This window comes from Mesoplodon densirostris, chromosome 3 (genome assembly GCF_025265405.1).
Source record: "Mesoplodon densirostris isolate mMesDen1 chromosome 3, mMesDen1 primary haplotype, whole genome shotgun sequence".
Classification (NCBI taxonomy): Eukaryota; Metazoa; Chordata; class Mammalia; order Artiodactyla; family Ziphiidae; genus Mesoplodon; species Mesoplodon densirostris.
In genome coordinates this window covers 113,416,558-113,435,075 of record NC_082663.1, presented here as the reverse complement: position 1 = coordinate 113,435,075, position 18,518 = coordinate 113,416,558, and the positions used below count along the sequence as shown (strand labels likewise).

The 18,518-nt window shown below is 46.2% G+C and overlaps 1 protein-coding gene across 6 annotated transcripts in view; it reads left to right on the top strand.

Annotated features, from left to right (window-relative positions):
• The window catches only part of FSTL4 (follistatin like 4), a 731,471-nt gene that overhangs the window by 470,334 nt on the left and 242,619 nt on the right, over positions 1 to 18,518 (top strand). For all 6 annotated transcript variants that reach the window (XM_060091939.1, XM_060091938.1, XM_060091934.1 and 3 more), the window contains one exon: positions 17,229 to 17,477. In XM_060091939.1, the coding sequence (XP_059947922.1) occupies positions 17,229 to 17,477 (249 nt within the window). The remainder of the gene's footprint in view (positions 1 to 17,228; positions 17,478 to 18,518) is intronic.

Below are 18,518 nucleotides of genomic sequence, written 5' to 3'. Positions count from 1 at the left end.
ATTCCCTTTGCCCTATTCTTTCTCTCCTCTGCTTAAACTCCAATTACATGTACGTTAGTCCTATTCAGATTATCCCCCAGCTCTCTGGTGATCTGTTCAATTTTTTTTCACTACTTTTCTTCTCTGTGCTTCAGTCATTTTTATTATTGACTTATCTAGGAATTTGCTGATCTCATTATCTGCTGTGTCCAGTCAGCTTATTCTTATTAAAGTCCAGCTAGTAAATCCTTTATTTCATATATTGTATATTCAGTTCTATTAAAGGCTTGTTCTTCTCTGAATTTGGTTCACTTAGACATATATTCCATCATTACTGTCACACGACTTTAAGAAAGATATGAATTTTAGTCCTTCTGGGTTTTTTTGTTGTTATAATGGGGACAACAATCTTTTGGAAATTTCTCTGTCCTATACAGAAGTATAATTCTGTCTGAAATTTAAGATGCCCTATTTTAAAAAATATTTTCCATATTACTGGAAAATTGTAAGAACAATACAAAGAACTCTCATATGTACTTCACAAAAGACCCCATTCAACTTTTGCCGACTGTCCTAACAACATCCTTTTTAGTAAGAGAATTCACACCAGATCACCCATTACATTTAGCTGTCAACTATCTTCAGCCTGCTTCAATTCAGAACAGTTCTTCAATCCTTCCTTGACCTTCATATCCTTAACATTTTTTAAAATTATAGGCCAGTCATTTTAATAGTGTCTCTCAATTTGGGTTTTTCTGATGTTTCCTTGTGACTACATTGAGGTTATGAATTTTTGGCAAGAATATAAGTGAAGTTATGATGAGCACTTCTCCTGCATCCCAGCAATTAAGAATTGATGTCAACTTCTCCCATCACTGGTGATGTTAACTCTGATCACTTGAATAAAGTGATATCTCCAGCTTTCTCCACTGCAAAGTTGCTCGGTTTTCCTTTAAAACTAATAAATGTTTTCTAATGAGCTATTTTGAAACTATGTAAATATCCTGTTATTCCTCTTTCACCCACTAGTTTTAGCATTTATTGATTTTTTTTTGGTTTGAAATAATTAGTACTATCATTGCCAAATGAAAATTTTCTAATTCCTTGATTTCTTCTACTTTTATTAATTGAAATTCTACTGTAATTCTACTGTAATCTACTGGAAGAATTTTCTGTTTCTCCATTTATTTGCTCACTTTTAAAAAATCAGTGTGGATTTGTAGATTTCTGTTTATTCAGTGGGATATTATCTGCTGCTGTCATTATTTATTTTCATGCCCAAAATATCCCAGATTTGGCCAGTGGGAGCTTCTTCAAACTAGCTTCTGTGTCTTTTGATGTGTCCCATCTTTTGATATGTAAGAAAGTTTTTCCTTACTTTCTGGCACAACAAGATATTCTGGGCTCTTCATATGCTTTCCCTGCCCCTTCTCTGGAATAAGCCATTTCTTCAAAGAGCTTTGGTTCCCATTAGTGGTGAATTGCATTTAGAAACCAAGACTGAGAGTAAAATGTGCTCCTTGCCACTGGAGTTTTGCCGCTCCTGGACCCTCTCAGAAAAGAGATACAGGAAATACACACACACACGCACACACACACATAGATATATACAGGGTTCATTCTGTAGGGTTCCTGCTAGCTTCCCTCTTTTCATATTTATAACTCTCTTCTTCAATGAGAAACCTGGCTCCCATTATCCTCAAGGTATTCATCCATTACTAGGTCCCTCTGTATATAACATAATGTCCTGACCCCACCTTCCTCTGTGGGTCCTTATTCCACCTTGCCACTGCCCAGTGCAGCTGCCTACCAGAACCAACTTGGCCATCATCCTTTGGGCCCCTTCCTTGTGGTGCCCCACCCCCCCCCACCTGGCCACCACTATGCTCTGCTGCCTACCTCTTAACTATGAAGTTTTGAAGTTAAAATATCATTAGAATTTTCTCTCCTTCAGTTAAAAAAGCAAAAGTCATTCTGACATGTTTAGAGTTGAGATGATAAGTATTCTAGTTGTCACAAATCAAAAATAATTTTGTTTTGGCTAATAAGACCTGTTTTGAAGGATATTTTGATTTTTACTATTGTTCCATTTTGCCACTGTAAATAAAGTTGAGCCAACACCTATTACAGAGTGACTTCTGCCCAGGCTTTAGGTAGAAATATGTCGATGAGAGTAAAGCCCCCACTCTGATGCGGCTGCCTCCGGAGAGCAGGACCAATCGAAAGCAGGCTTGCTTTGGTCAATATAAACTAGAGATCAGATGACATTAAAGGTCGGAGACCCACACGGTGCCTAAAGGCATTGTTTATTCAGAAGATACTTCAAACTCAACTCAATCTTTTTATTTCTTTTATCACAAGTGGTCCAAAAGCAGCCAGTCACTCTCCTTGTATTTGTCACCAGCCACATCTGTATACTGAGAAAAATACTGCTCCTGAGAGGACCTGCTCTGGGCTTTGAGGTGGCAGATAGGGACATAGGTTATTGGGGACAACTGTGTCTTTTTCTTTTTTTCCACTGCACCCCATTCAAAGACTTCTCTTTAATTTTTAACTTTCTGGTGATGGAAGGGCTTAAATTTGCTTTAAACATGCAGGTGGACTCAGGAAAATTACAATAGGCTATCTGGCAATGACCCCAGCCTTTCCTGAGTCTCTTCTGTGGCACAACAGTTCTCAGCCACTTTCTAAAGAGCTAACTAGTGCTGTGTTGAATGTCATACCCCTGTATTTACCTCAGTTTTTTAAATTGTTATGTAAAATTTTTTAAAGTCATAATCTAACTTCTGCCTCTGGCAATGGACAGAGAAATATATTTATACATTCTTTTAAGCTTTGATGTGCTGGTAAGAATGTAAGGAATACTTACAGGTTAAAAAAGCAACTGAAATCAGAAACCTAGAGAGGTAATGTAACTATGAAGCTGGCTTTACCTAGAGGGCTTTTGCCAAACTGGGTGAACCTTAGCTTTGGTTTTCACACCCAACATAATTCAGGGCAGCAAGGACAAATCCCAGGGTCCTTCCAAGGTGGACATATTTGGAAAAATTTCCCCCTTCCCATTATAAACCTGAAACTCCAAAGGGTTATATCCACAGTGGAGAGTTAAACAAGAAAGAAACACACCCTGTCCCAAGCAAGTGCAAGAAAATGTGCTTGTCTCAAATCTTGGCACAAAATTAGAGAGCAGAGAGGGAAAATGTCCCATGATAACATATAACCATATGCTGATCTCCACAAGAAATTGTAGCTCAGATGCAAACTACCTAGGTCGTCTGTAGAATCTCAAACATAAAATTGAGTTTAACCCAGAATGATGGAGTCCTTGAATGCCTGGCACAATCAAGATGAGCCCATCTTCAAACTGTGCATCCTGAATTTTCACAGATCAACTTCCGGGAAATGTGAGCTCATTCTTTAAAAAAAAAAAATCTTAAAACACCATGGGGGGAAGCACCATGTAACAACCAGCATAAATAGCAAAGTAACACAGAAAATAAAATATGTATGTTTAATATTTTTTGAAGATTGGAATATGGTTGAAAATCAAGAGATTCTACAGATGACCATTCATCTTCATGAAGAACTAAATAGAGCTTCTAGAAATAAAAATTCAAAGTTAAACACTCAATGGGAGAATGTAAGAGTAGACTAGAAAAAGCCAAAGAGGGAATTCAGGAGCTAGAAGATGAATTTGAAAAAATTACACAGAATGCAACACAGAGAAACCAAATATGGGAAAGGTGAAAGAGATAAGAGATATTGAGATAGAATGAGAACTTGTAACACATGTCTAATCAGAATGCCTGAAAAAGGAGAGAAGTAATGGAGCAGAGACAGTATCTAAAGGAAGATGGCTGCGAGTTCCACAAATTGATGAAAGACATGAATCCTCACTTCCAGGAAACCCAATGAATTATAGGCAGAACAAAAGCAAAGAAATATGCATACTTACATCATAGAGAAACTGCAGAAAACCAAAGGAAAGATCTTAAAATGATCCAAAGAGAAAAGATGGATTACCTACAAAAGAATGAAAAGGCTGTCAGCTGACATCTCAACAACAGTGGAAGCCAAGAAGCAGGGGAATAAAATGTTTACTGAGTTGAGAGGAAAAATCTATGAATATAGAATTAATTACACAGCATAAATGACTCTTTAAAACAAGGATAAAATGGATATTTTAGACAAACACAACTAAGAAAATTTGAGGAATAAAGATAGAATTAATATATACTATTATCATATATTTAGGTCAGGAAAGGAATGATTGTAGTTCATATGCTCTTCATGTGGAGGGTAAAGTTATTGGTTAACTTTAGACTTGGGTTAGTTTATACATTTTTTTAATTTATGGAGTAAAGAGTAGAAGAATAAAAAGTATGTTTAATTTTTATGACTAGAAGAAAAAGAATGAAAGGTGAAGTATTCAATCCAAAATAAAGAAACAAAAGAGAGAAAGAGGACCATGGGAAAAGGCAATCAACAACCTAAATAGACTATATAAATGAATAATGACATGTGTGTACAATGGGCAACATAAGTGAAAATGAATTACAGGTATATGCAACGATGTGGATGAAACAAAACATAGTGCAAGAGCAAAGAGGTAACTTCTCAGGTAAATAAATACAATGTGATTCATTTCTGTAAAGTTCAGAAACATGTAAAAAAAGCAGTATATTGCATAGAAATACAAAGATGAGATCAAACTACAAAGAAAAGCAAAATAATAATAAACAAAAAAATCCAGATAATGTTTACCTCTGAGTGGAAATGAGGGTATAGTATCGGAGGAACTCAAAACTAATGAAACTGTTCTTTTTCTTTAAATGGGTAGGTGAGTACATAGTTGTTCATCGTGCTGCAATGCTTATGCTGTCCACTAAGTGTGTAACTGTTCTTTTATATCCACTCATTATTTAATAAGAATAACTTAGACATTTACAGCTACTTGAATTTGACTTTTTATGTGGTGTGAAATAGGGTTCTGATGTTATTTTATTCCAGGTGGATAGCTAGGTACCCCAACATCATTTATCAAATGACTATCATGTACCCACCCCATGCAGTAGCCACTCTTGTCATACATCGAATTTTCAGATACACAGGGATTTATTTCTGGATCCCCTCTTCTATTTTATTGTCACAACTACAGTCATTGATCTGTCTATTCCTCAGTCGTTATCATATTGATTTGATCATAGCAGCTTTCTGGTTTGATGTTCTGATATCTGGAAAGGCACATCCCCCTTCATTATTCTTTTTCTTATTTTTCTTGGTTATCTGGGGCCAATATAGTCTTATCTTTTATAGTCTTATCTTTATTATGAGTGGACTATTTTCCCTTTCCCATTTCTAATTATTTTGCTAGTGAAGAAAAGAATGGTTAATTTTGGCATATTTATCATCTGTCCAACCACATCATAATAATTCTCTTAAAACTTTCATATCTTTGCACTAGTGCCCCTTGGTTTTCTAAGTATATAGATATACAATCAGCAAAAAGAGATAATTGTTGTCTTTTCCAAATTTTTACTAATATTTCATTTTCTTGTCTTACTACACTTCCTTTATGAATAAAAATGGTGATGGCAAGTATCCCTGTCTGGCTCCTGATTTTTAATTGAAACAGTGGTTGGTCATTTAAAAGGATGTATTTGGAAATTGTCCTCTGTGCCTTTTTTCCTTAAAGTTTTTATTTAGAATGACTACTGTATTTTAGAGCTTTTTTTCTATTTTTGCTCTGGGCTTTGAGATATGTACTCTACTTGATCTTGGAGGCCACTAATTTGAGTCCCAATACTGATCATTCTCTTTTTAAATTCCTCTGATTTTCTTTTTGGTTCAAAAATCACAACTCTCTTGAAAACCTTCTCTGTGCTGTAGTCACTTCTCCTGGAGTTTTGATAGTTTGTTGTCTCTGTTGAAGTTGTTATCCTTCTCCAGCAGCTCTGATTCTGGTTGTTCTTCCTCCCCCTGGAGGCTGGACCTCCGAGTGTGCGTGGTTATTGTCCACTGCCTGCTCACTGGAGCTCAAGTTCAGACGCTGAAGGACTCTAATGCTGTAGTGGTCTCCCAGATAGGCCCTGATAGGGGGTGGCTGGTCCTGAGGGCCTTTATGTGGAAGTAGACAGGTTGTCGAGTCCCTGCGGAGACACCTGGAAGAAGCCTCCTGCTCTCTGGTCAGCATGTCTCTCTCCTGGTCTCGGGAGGAGACCCATTCAGCCAGGGTAGCCAGCCTCCCTCAGCCCTTAGGCCCACCTGCCAGAGGCCTCAGCAGCCACTTGGTTCAGGCAAACCAGAGGAGAAATGGAATTACCTATTTGATACTATTACTAAGCTTTATTTTGATATTATCCAGCAAATATTTTTATGTCTGCTAATCCCAATGAGAGAAAAGGGCAGATCTTTGAGAGGAGAAACTGATGCCCTTCTGATTGAAAGTACTAAATTTTTCTGTGCTAAGATTAGATGTTTTCATTGTGCTTCATTTTTTCTTTAAAAGAATGGTCAAGAAGTACGTATTATTCTCTCTGTTTATGATATACATTAAAGACCAGTGATCGACCAAGATACTGTGTTGACCTGGGGGCAGCACCTGTACAGCAGGTAAAGGGCCCTAGAAGGACTTAGCACCCCCTCTGCGGTCATAGGTCTAAAGTGTTGGGGAGTATCCTGGTGGCTCACGCTGAGTGTCTTCACAATAATCCTTGAAATAATTGGAGGCAGTCCGAGGTGTCATGGCCTTGAATCATTAGTTGATGGAGAAGCAGGAACAAACCCACATAATGAGGCATCAGGGAGAGAGTGAAGACCCACTGAAAGCAGCAACAACTGGCCCTCTCAGCTGGAAGACACAGGGAGCCCCGAGGAGCTAGAGAAAGTGACAAGGGAGCTCGGTACCAGGAGGAAGAATGAGGGCCCTGGTGACAGAGAATAAGACAGATGCGAACTGGAGAGGAACGGGAACTTGGGGATAGGAATATATTTGGAGGAAGTACTCTAAAACAAAACCATTTTGTAAAATAAACTCTCCCAAGGGCAAAAATCCTATTGTGCTTCACATTTTTATGCAGCTTTTCCTCCCAAGTTCGCCTCTGAAATAACCCTTCAGAGGCCAGTTGAAATAACTTGATAGGGCAAATAGAGGCAAAAAGAAAAAGAAGGGATTATTGTAGTTTTATTACAGCCAAAAGATGTGCAAGTTAGAACACAGGCTTTTACAGACACCCTAAATTCAGTCTCAAGGAATTTCTAGACACTGCCTCTTGTTACCGATAAGGAAACTGCGGCTCAGGTGTGAAAGAGACTTGCTTTGGTAGAACCCGGACAGAACCCAGGTCTCTTAGTCTCCCACCCAAATGCTGTCCACAGTCTCCACTCCTTCTATTACTCATTGTGTCGCCATGTCTGTTTCTTTGGAACCATTGATTTCTGATTACTCAGATCCCTAGCAAGCCGTCTTGGGTCTCTGTAGTGTCCTAATCAGATTCTGTCTTTCACCTGGCGTTTTCCACAACCCACTCTGTGCCAGGCCCTGTGCCAGGCCCTGTGCCGAGCTCTGAACAGCAGAAGTAGAACATGGTCTTTGCCCTGAAACCACAGGGACCACCGCATATGCCCGCCCTGGAGCTCTGGGTGACTGTGAAGTCCGGCTGCGGAGGCCCTGCCCCAGGGCCTGCTCTTCTGTCAGGGGAGCCACAGGAGCAGGGGGTGAGAAGTGATGAATGCTGGCAAACAGCTAGAAAAAGCTCCAGGCGGGCAGTCTGGAAGCCCGTTTAAAATAGAGTATGCCTGTGGGAGGCCCCAGGGAGAAAGCTCTTAGAAATCGTGAGTCAGGTAGCTTTACTATCATCATACAATATAGAGGGAGAGATGGCATAACGGTGCAAAGGACTCCCAGAGGGGAGAGATACACCAGGACTGACTGAGGTAAGTGGGCCTGCGGCGTTCACAGGACCAGGGCCCGTGCCGTGGCTACCTTTGAAACTGAGCTCTGGGCTCGCCTGGCAGGGACCCTGAGGTATGGAGTGGATCCTGCTGCATTTGGGCTTCAGGACAGTGCTGTTCACTGTGCCCTGAGAATGTGTGATTTCAGACTCCCTCAGAAGCTGGGCAGACTTTACTTGGGTCAAGCAAACTTCCAATGTAAGAGAAACTGCAAGGGAAGCATTTCCTCGAGATATTATGAAGCATGCTATTGCGAGTCTGCCTCTTAAAACCAGGCAATACTTTCAATATAAATATGCTCCCCTTTTCTTTAAGGCAGGCCTTCTGAAGACTGTAACCAGCCCACGCTTATATACACTTGTATCAGTAAAACCAAATGGCTTCTTATTTTTCAGTCTTATTTATTCAACCTGTCAGTAATTCCAAATGTCTGAATTGAACACTTACTATGTGCCAAGCCCTTCACATGAATCAGCTCATTTAATCCTCAAAAAAAAAAAAATCCTGTAAAGGACAAACCATTGTTATCCTCATTTTTAAATTAGAGGGAAAAGAGGGTGGGGAACTTGCCTGGAATCACACAGCTAACAAGGCCAGGAGCCCAGGGCTGGGTCAATGTGAGGTTTAACCGCGGGTTGCTTGAAACCCAGATGTGGTTCAGGGTTCACGTGAGCACTAGGATGGGTTCACTCGCACCCGACCGGCTCCAGCTTGTTCTCACCCTCCCACACCAGGTGCCTTTACGCATGTGAGAGTTCAGCAGAGCTGAGCTCAGTGGTTTGGGGTCTCATTTCCTCCCTCTGGGGTCTTTTGAGAGGCTGGGGGCTCCAGAGGAAGGAGCTGCCCCAGGTAGGAGGCAAGGGTGAAAGTCCTGGCAGCCGACTCAGATGACGTCTGTAGGCACTTTGTGGCATTGGGAAAATTATCCAGAGCTTGGGAATAAGGACAAGGGAGGGTGGCAAGTTCTCCCCGTGTCATATGGGAACATGGTTTAGCAGTATAAAAATGATATACTGATCCATGCTAGGGAGTTGTATCTTTGTTCAACTCACTATTTTGTGTTAATTAAAGGCCCAGACTATGCAGTTACATGTTAACTTACAGATTTGTTTCCAGTAAAGATGCAAACTATTTCTTTCTGGTGGAAAAAATAACCCCCAAACGGTATGGTGTTCTTGCCTTGTAGGTCATTACCTGGTGGTGTGCCTCTCCTGGCTATCTCATCCCACCTTCTCTCTCCAATGCCTGTATACATCCTCCAACTCTCCTTTGAACCAGCTTCACCCTCTTGCAGGTCCCTCATTACTGAGTTGAATAAATCTTTAACACTTGCTCATTTTGTATTCTCATCAGAGTCCTGTTTTCAAGTTTTTGGAAAGTATACTTTGGCACTTATGTTCTTCATCCCTGACTGGAAATAACTGCCTCCAGAGGCCCTGCCCAGGGACCTTGGACAGTGTGTAGCATCCTACTCTGTGTTTTGGTTTGATGTAGAATTGGTTAGAATCAAATTCCTCAGGCAGAACTGAGAGCCTGCTGAGGGTTAAAGGTCCTCCTTCCTCTCTCCGTGTGCCATGCATTTCTGGCTTTGACTTAGTGGTGTGTTTTTTGTTTTTTGTTTTTTTTTCTTTTTGCGGTATGCGGGCCTCTCACTGTTGTGGCCTTTCCCGTTGCGGAGCACAGGCTCCGGACGCGCAGGCCCAGCGGCCATGGCTCACGGGCCCAGCCGCTCCGCGGCATATGGGATCCTCCCAGACCGGGGCACGAACCCGTATCCCCTTCATCGGCAGGCGGACTCTCAACCACTGCGCCACCAGGGAGGCCCAGTGGTGTGTTTTGAAGCCAATTTATCAGACCTTAATTTAGTATCTGTGAGCCATACACAGAACAGGTTAAGTTACCTTCCAGCGATGGGTAACCATGTATTTCTGTTAAGCTTTGGGAGCTGGAAAATTGGTCACATGTTTCCGAGCTGGTCAAACTTCCATTTTCATGAAACACACAGTGCTCTGGGCTTAGGCTGTGCTGTGTGGTCACTGAGAGAACATCACATCTGCCCACTAGTCACCTGAACAATTTCAGGGGAAAAGCCCAGAGGAGGGGGGCAGGGGGCCACTGAAGCTGAAAGACATCATAATGGAGGGAGGGGGTCACGGACCCGATGTCCGTGCTTGAGGAGTGGGTTTGGGATTCGATGTTCGAAGATCCAAGCAGCGCTTCCTCCTGTGACTCTGTAAACCTCCAGCCCTCAGAGAATTTGCTAAATTGGCCTCCTAGCTGCATATTCTTGGCGTGTGTGAGCAGCAGAGAGCCTACCGGCCAGGGCTGCTGACATTTGTATGTGTCCTGATGTTGGAGAAGCTCAGACTATGGACATCTGAACCCTCCTGGCCTGAGTTCCTTGAGGCAGGGATTGTATTCCTGACTGAGCAGATCATCCCAAGTCCGAGGGATTTGAGGCGAGACTCATTCAAATCTAGGCTGTACCACCTACAACCTACTTGCTCTCTGACCATAGGCATGTCACTACCTGACTCGTATTTCCCAGTCTGTAAAATGGGCACATATACATGCCACAAATACATTCAGAGTGAGGCCTGTATGTCTACTTCACGGGGCTGTTACGAGGATGAAATGAGGATTAGATGAGCTCATGTAAGTGTTAGGCATAGTGCCTGGCCATTGGCATACCTCAGTAAACAGGAGATTACCATTTACTCAGTAACTAGGAGTTACTTTAAGCAACAGCCCCCCGGCTGGGTACTACTGGAAATGCACATCTCCCTGGGAGGAATTGCAGATTCTCTTTCCACCCCTTGAGCGTGAATGAGACTTTTCAGGGCAGAGGTGGACCCAGGGCAGCTGCAGTACTCAGGTCACCCAGAGAATATGGAGGTTGCCACCAAGGGGGCCAGTGCTGAGAGACCAGGAGAGCTTTTCTCGTCCCCGCCAGCAGCCTGTGAGGTGCTAAGAGCCTTGTAGCCTGTGAGAGTGTTTGAGGACGGGCCCTTTCAGCCAGGCGTGGAGCTAGGAGTGCTGAACACCAGGAGATGGGCGCCCCCCCCTCCAACACTCAGTTCCCAAGAGCTGACTGCAGGCTTCCAGGGAACCAGAGTCACCCCACTTCCCTGGGTACAGCTGGGCAAGGTGGCAAATTTGACTCTACAGACTGGTTCTGCCCCAGTGAGGTATTCCTGGGAGCAATCCAGGCCTCTCCCTGTGCCGCCCCCTTGCTCTGTACACAGGGCTCTGGGCCCCCAGGCTGCTGTTCTCTCCCCGGCCCGGGGCTCTGCCCTCTGACTTTCAGGTCTCAGATCAAATCTCATGTTCTCAAGGCAGAAGACCTAAATAGACATTTCTCCAAAGAAGATATACAGATTGCCAACAAACACATGAAAGGATGCTCAACATCACTAACCATTAGAGAAATGCAAATCAAAACTACAATGAGTTATCACCTCACACCAGTCAGAATGGCCATCATCAAAAAATCTACAAACTGGGCCTCCCTGGTGGCGCAGTGGTTAAGAGTCTGCCTGCCGATGCAGGGGATACGGGTTTGTGCCCCAGTCTGGGAGGATCCCATATGCCGCGGAGCGGCTGGGCCCGTGAGCCATGGCCGCTGGGCCTGCGCATCCGGAGCCTGTGCTCCGCAACGGGAGAGGCCACAACAGTGAGAGGCCCGCATACCGCAAAAAGAAAAAAAAAAAAAAAATCTACAAACTATAAATGCTGGAGAGGGTGTGGAGAAAAGGAAACCCTCTTGCACTGTTGGTGGGAATGTAAATTGATACAGCCACTATAGAGAACAGTATGGAGGTTCCTTAAAAAACTAAAAATAGAACTACCATAGGACCCAGCAATCCCACTACTGTTCAAATACCCAGAGAAAACCATAATTCAAAAAAGTCATGTACCGCAATGTTCATTGCAGCTCTATTTACAATAGCCAGGATGTGGAAGCAACCTAAGTGTCCATCAACAGATGAATGGATAAAGAAGATGTGGCACATATATACAATGGAATATTACTCAGCCATAAAAAGAAATGAAATTGAGTTATTTGTAGTGAGGTGGATGGACCTAGAGACTGTCATACAGAGTGAAGTAAGTCAGAAAGGGAAAAACAAATACCGTATGTTAACACATATATATGGAATCTAAAAAAAAAAAAAAAAAGGTTCTGACGAACCTAGGGGCAGGACAGGAATAAAGATGCAGACATAGAGAATGGACTTGAGGACATGGGGAGGGGGAAGGGTAAGCTGGGACGAAGTGAGAGAGTGGCATGGACATATATACACTACCAAATGTAAAATAGATAGCTAGTGGGAAGCAGCCGCATAGCACAGGGAGATCAGCTCGGTGCTTTGTGACCACCTAGAGGGGTGGGATAGGGAGGGTGGGAGGGAGACGCAAGGGGGAGGGGATATGGGGATATATGTATATGTATAACTGATTCACTTTGTTATAAAGCAGAAACTAACACACCACTGTAAAGCAATTATACTCCAGTAAAGATGTTAAAAAATATATATAAATAAAGTAAAATGAAAGCGCCCCCCCCCCCGCCAAAAAAAGAAGGCTTCCCTGACCTCAGATGAAAGCCGGCCCACCGCAGCGCCCTATTTAACTCATTCCTGGCCTTTTCCCCAACCCACATTTGTCTTGTGTGTGTGTGTTTGCCTGTTCACGCTCTCGTGTGTCTTCCTGCACTGTACTATCAGTGCCCTGAGGACAGTGTCCCAGTCTGCCTTGTGTCCCCAGCACCTAGAATAGGGTCTGGCCCATGGGAGGTGCTCCGTAAGTATTTGTTGGATGAATAGGTGGTTGGAGGGCTGGCCGGCAGGCACTCCTGAAGCACCCTGTTGTTACCACCCACTGCATCTGGTGTGTAGAAACGGCACTGGCTGCAGACCTGGGTCTCTGCCTTGCTCTCGCATAAACCCAAATTCTGCAGCCACTTCCAAGGCACTTGCATGGTCTCTGCTAAACAGAGTCAAAGTTTACCAGACGCTCTGTCTCCAGACCACCATGGGCATGTCTGGGGCTATGAGGTAGGGACACGTACTGGGATCATCACCTTCAGCCCCTGCCTGATACAGCCCACATAGCTACACCTCTGTACACACACCACTCTTCACTCTAGGTCTTTAAAGAACCTGACCATGACACAGGATATGGGCTGCAGCTCCCCGGTGGATCCATATCAATGCACAGAAAATAAAGCATATAATCTGTGTGTAAGGGGCTATGTCTGCTGACAGGTGGGCCCCTCATTCCTGTACAAATACCTTCTGTCTGCAGAAGCTGGAGACCGCTGCGGTGCCAGACAGGTGTTCATGGCAGGCAACAGTGAGGCCATCAGCGTGCAGGGCAGCCAGTACTTGGGGCTGCACCTGTCGCCTCTCGTCTTCCGCGTCCACATCCCACTCTTCTTGGCCTTGGGCCCTGCAGAGTGTGCAGCCACCGTAGAGCCAAGCCATCGCCTCACTGTGGCTTTGTGGAGGGGTGGGGCGAGGTAGTGGGCGTCTCAGCCCCAGCCCTTTGCTGGGACACTGAGGCCGGCCAGAGGGGGTCTAGGCAGCACCGCCCACAGAAACCTAGAATGACCTCCGCAGGCTGGGAAAGGGGAGGGGCTCCCCTCAGTAGGCAAGCCAAGGACAAGTTCTCAGGTGAAATGCTGCCCTGGGCAAGCATGCCCGAAGTGGAATTAGCATCCCAAAGCGGAACTAGAAGGGGTTTCCCCTTGTGAGCCACTCAGGGCATGATCTCTGAGAGGGGAGAGCTCACTGGTTTACTCTGTGTGAAGAACCAGTTTCAGAGACTGAGTCAGAGTTTGGGGGCAAAATAACTGAACTGTCTGTGCTCTGTGCTGTGGTCAGAGGTGAGAAACCAAGGAAGGAGGCTTCCTGCTCTGGGCGAAGGAGAAAGGCTTCTCCCTCTGATCCCTCCCCTGGGGTCGGGCGGGCTTGACTCCACCACGGCTAACCTCCACCACCTGCAGATCCCTGGTCTGTGGCGGTCAAATCGAGGATCCTTATTTGAATTGCAGAGGGAGGCTTTAGCACCGACTGGTACAAATGGACTTGTTTCTTCTGCCACCATCACTTTCATGTAACAATTCCCATGTCTGACCATGTTCGGTACATTTAATTAGTGTTGAAAAGCAGCTTATTTGGTGAGATGATCAGTTTCTAACCTGGGTAAATGACTTTCTTTATGACTATAAATTAAGCACATTATATCTTTTTCAGGCATCATGGCCGTCCTCATAAATACTGTAGGCAGTTGCTGGCAGTCTCACTTGGTTACCTTGCCCATTACTGTTTTATCATCGTCCTGGTAGGAGGGGGGAATTCATTCTGTTTTCATAACAAGGAGGAAGTGGTGACAAGGGGCTCATTTAATGAAACCGCACTTGGCCGGCGTCTCGGAGGCCAGGGTCGGGACACCAGGCTGCCCCCATGCACGGCATTCTCCGCTTGTCAGGGGGCCTACTGGCCACAGACTGGGAAGGGCAGGTGCAGGGCTTTCAAGGTACTTTTGTCTTAATTGCAAATAATTAGGAATCAAATATTTGCCAACAGCCCACTTCCATGTCAGAGGGAACCTGAGTGTTCTTGGCCACTTCGATGAGCACAGGTTGGCACAACTGTTTTCTTAACACTGACCCCTCAGAGCACAGCCTGGGGGAGGCGCTCAGAGCCACACCTGCAGGATGATCAAACCTGGGCGTCAGAAGCGCCACGTGCAGCGCTGGTCCTCAGAGGTGTTGGGTGCAGCCTGGGCATGTGGGCGTCTCAGAGGGGATAGGATCAGGTAGAGAGGATTCTCCCCACCCCCGTCCACAGCTCACTGGCCTTCCTTTGATGCCTGCACTGGATTAGGTGGTCTCTGAAGGGCCTCACTGCACTGCCATTCCTGGTTCTAGTCCCCTTTACCCCAGAGGAGGCCCACCTCTACGGACAGTTGCTAGCCTGGGGGTTAAGCACCGAAACAGTTAGGGAGAACAGCTTTGAAAACTATTGTGTTTCTTAAATCCTGAGTGAGGGGCAGGCTCAAGAAGACAAAGGTCCTGCACCTGTGGGGTGTCCTGAGGCCTGGAGGTGGCAGCAGGCACCTGGTGGAGGAAGTGGACCCCAAGGGTGCATTGGAGCTGATGTACCAGAAAGAGCCCAGTCTGGGCAGGTAGCACAGCCGGGGCAAAAGCACCAAAGCAGGAACTGAAAGACCAGAGGCTCGGAAAGTTGAGCTTTGTTTCTTCAAAATGAGGTGGCTAGTGGGTATCCTTCTCATCCCACAGGGAAGTTTATTAAAATAGTGATACAATGGCAGCACTTTGTGTCCTGACATTGACTTGGGAAAGAAACAAAGGCTGATATTTTTAGAGCTGGTTAGTTTCTTCCAGTAGCCTCCGGTGCTCTCCAGGATAACCCATTTTCCAATAACCCAGGAGAATCATACTAATCAAACACACTCCGTGGCAAAGCAGCCATAAACACCGTGGGTGAAGGGCCTCCAGCCCAGAGCCTTCCACTGCCGAGTGCCTTGGCTCCCCACCGCCTGTCAGCCTTGACAGGAGGATGCATGCTGGGGCCAGTGAATGCCACCTAGCCTTCGCGGTGACACGCCAACAGTTAGCCAAGTGGATAAAGGAGATTGCCACGCCCACTTACAATCTGCACTTTTATACTGCTCAGAGATATTTTGACCTTCTAGTTTATTATGATTCAAGAAAAAGTCAATATTTCTCAGCTTTCCAAGGCTGGAGGAATTTAAATGAGTTATTGAATCAAGCAGTTAATCTACCGATAACTGACTTTTTCTTTTCAAATCTATAATGATGAAAAACAGACTCAACCAAAAACAAGGTTTTTTTTCCTTAGGCATTTTAATCCCATGGGGTAGGAGTTGAGGCTGAAAGTTCAGTCTTGATGGCCCAGGCCATTCTGTCTTGCCAATATTTTGAAGAAGATTTAATTAAAACTTAAAAGCAAAGACTTCTGTGGCCATAAAATCTGCATTCATGTTTTAATTATTTGTGTCTTGGTATCCCTTTATAATTCTCAATTTCCTATCTGTTGCCATTAATGCCATGTGGCAATCATCCAGTTTTCTGGACTCTTTGGAGGAGTGTCACGTTGGTGGTAGGTGCTTATTTGGCCCTCCATGTAAGTGTACCTTTTCAGCAATAAGCCACTCTACCAGCTGTCCTGCTGCTTTGGTGTGTGAGCTCTGGACACCACTGCCTGAGATCACTATGGGCATGTGTTGGGTGCAGGAGACACACAACAACATGGCAAGTGTGAGACCCAAAGGAACACAGTAGCTGCTGTTTCCATGGTCTCAGCCTTCTTGCCCACAGCTGCAGGCTGCAGTATTGTGCTAGGAAGGACTGAGCAGTGGACAAAGGCTGCTGGTGCCACCACTGCTGTTGTGTCCTAGAGAACTGTATTCTCCTCAGAGGAATAGGTCAACTTCTGGCCTCCCTGCCTTGACTGCCCCCCGATCCTGAACACTTAAAGAGTACCATTTTCGGGCTTCCCTGATGGCGCAGTGGTTGAGAGTCCGCCTGCTGATGCAGGGGATACGGGTTCGTGCCCCGGTCTGGGAAGATCCCATGTGCCGCGCAGCGGCTGGGCCCGTGAGCCATGGCCACTGAGCCTGCGTGTCCGGAGCCTGTGCTCCGCAATGGGAGAGGCCGCAACAGTGAGAGGCCCGTTTACCGCCAAAAAAAAAAAGAGTACCATTTTCTCCTTACTCCACACTTACTCCCTAGACCCCACCACGGCTCCCCAGTCCCTAACATATCAGACCAAAACGCCTCTGCTTGGCTGTCTGAGTCTATAAGGCAGAACCACACCTTGCTACCCTTATCCCCCCAACCCACACCGTCTCCTCCCAGAGACAGGCACGTGCTCCCTGCGCTGTGGTTACGGGAGCCTTGGCTCAAGCCCTCTGTCCCTTGGAAAGCCCTCCTCCGCTCGGTCAGCAGGGTCCACCGGTACTTTGCCAGCTCCGTGTGGCCCTCTGTTTACTCCTCCCTTCCAGGGTGGGCAGGGGTTGTGTCTGAGATGTTTGGCGAGAGCCAGCCGAAACACCTGGGCTCTACAAGGCAGGGCACTGCTTGTAGCACCCCCACCAGAGAGGCAGGGGCTCCATGGGGCGCCCAAGCCCCCAGGCCTCAGCTTCACAGCCTCTGCTCACCACAGCCTGAAAGAGCCACACAGGTGGGCCGTGCCACACACCCCTGTGTGCTCACAGCCGACCTTCTGTGTTTGTGTGCCTGGCAGGGCTTTCCGGCCACCGTGGGCTGCCGGCCTCCTGCAGGAAGAAGTTCTGCAGCCTCGGGAGCAGGTGCACGCTCAGCAGGGAGACGGGGGAGCCCGAGTGCCGGTGCCTGGAGGCCTGCAGTCCCAGCTACATGCCCGTGTGTGGCTCTGATGGGAGGGTTTACGAAAACCACTGTGAGCTCCACCGTGCTGCTTGCCTGCTGGGGAAGAAGATTGTCATCGTCCGCAGCAAGGACTGTTTCCTTGAAGGTAGGAAGACGGCTTCCTGACTCTATGCTCGTGGGTTTTGTCATGGATTTTCTAATGCCCTTCTGACAGATGACCTGGGTGCTGCGTCTTACAGGTTAAATGTGATTTTTAAAAAAGAGAAAGAGGAAAGAGTCTTAACAACATAGCAGCAGCAGTAGCGTTTCAGTGATGCGTGTTCATTTGTGTCCACCTCCAGAGGCCCCTGCCCTTAGAGGAAGGCCCTGGGAGAGCAGAAGCCTGGGAGGCCCACTAAGCCCTGGGCTGGTGCAGAGCATGTGTCTAGTAGGAACCAGGCTGAAAGGCACTGCCCAGGTCTCTTGCGCAGCGTGGGCCCTGCCAGGTGGCGGCAGAGAGTACGTTGGCCCCTCTGGACAGTGTCTCGTGAATCAGGAGACCATGCTGTGTGTAGAATGTGGCCAGATGCACCCCGCAGTCCAGTGGTTCCCAGTATGGTGGGCACTCCAGCTCTGGCCTAGAGTGGTCACCTGGCCTGTCTAGAACACCTCTGAGCAAAATGAGGAAGGCCCTGCAAGGACTTCAGAACGTGTCCGTGGAGTTGGGGCCAAAGGGTTCATGCCCTCTGCTGGGCTTGAGTGAGAGGGGCAGTGCCAGCTCCCAGTGGATGGTAAGAGCTCAAGGGCAGAGCCCGTGGCTCTTGGTGCACGAATATAGTCTCAGCACGTGGCTCAGGGCCTTGCACCAAGACGTCAACAACTCACAGATGCTCAAGAATAAGAGAGCTAGACCGCAAATTCCCATGTTCATGCGGCCCCAATAAATGGTGCATGCCACCGCCTGTAGAAATATTTGTGATGCTGAACCCAAATGGCCACACATGAATAAATTAGACGATGTGAGATGGCAGAAGCAGCACTTGGGCAGGTGGGAACAGGCCCACTGGCCCAAGCTGGGGGACGCTGGAGGTGGGGAGCCCACGTGGGGCTGCATGAGGTCCGAGACCTGCTGTGGGGCAGGGCCGGGAGGGGAGGAGCAAGCCTGGATGGAGCCCTGCTGCAGAGTTCTGGTGACACTGACAGAAAA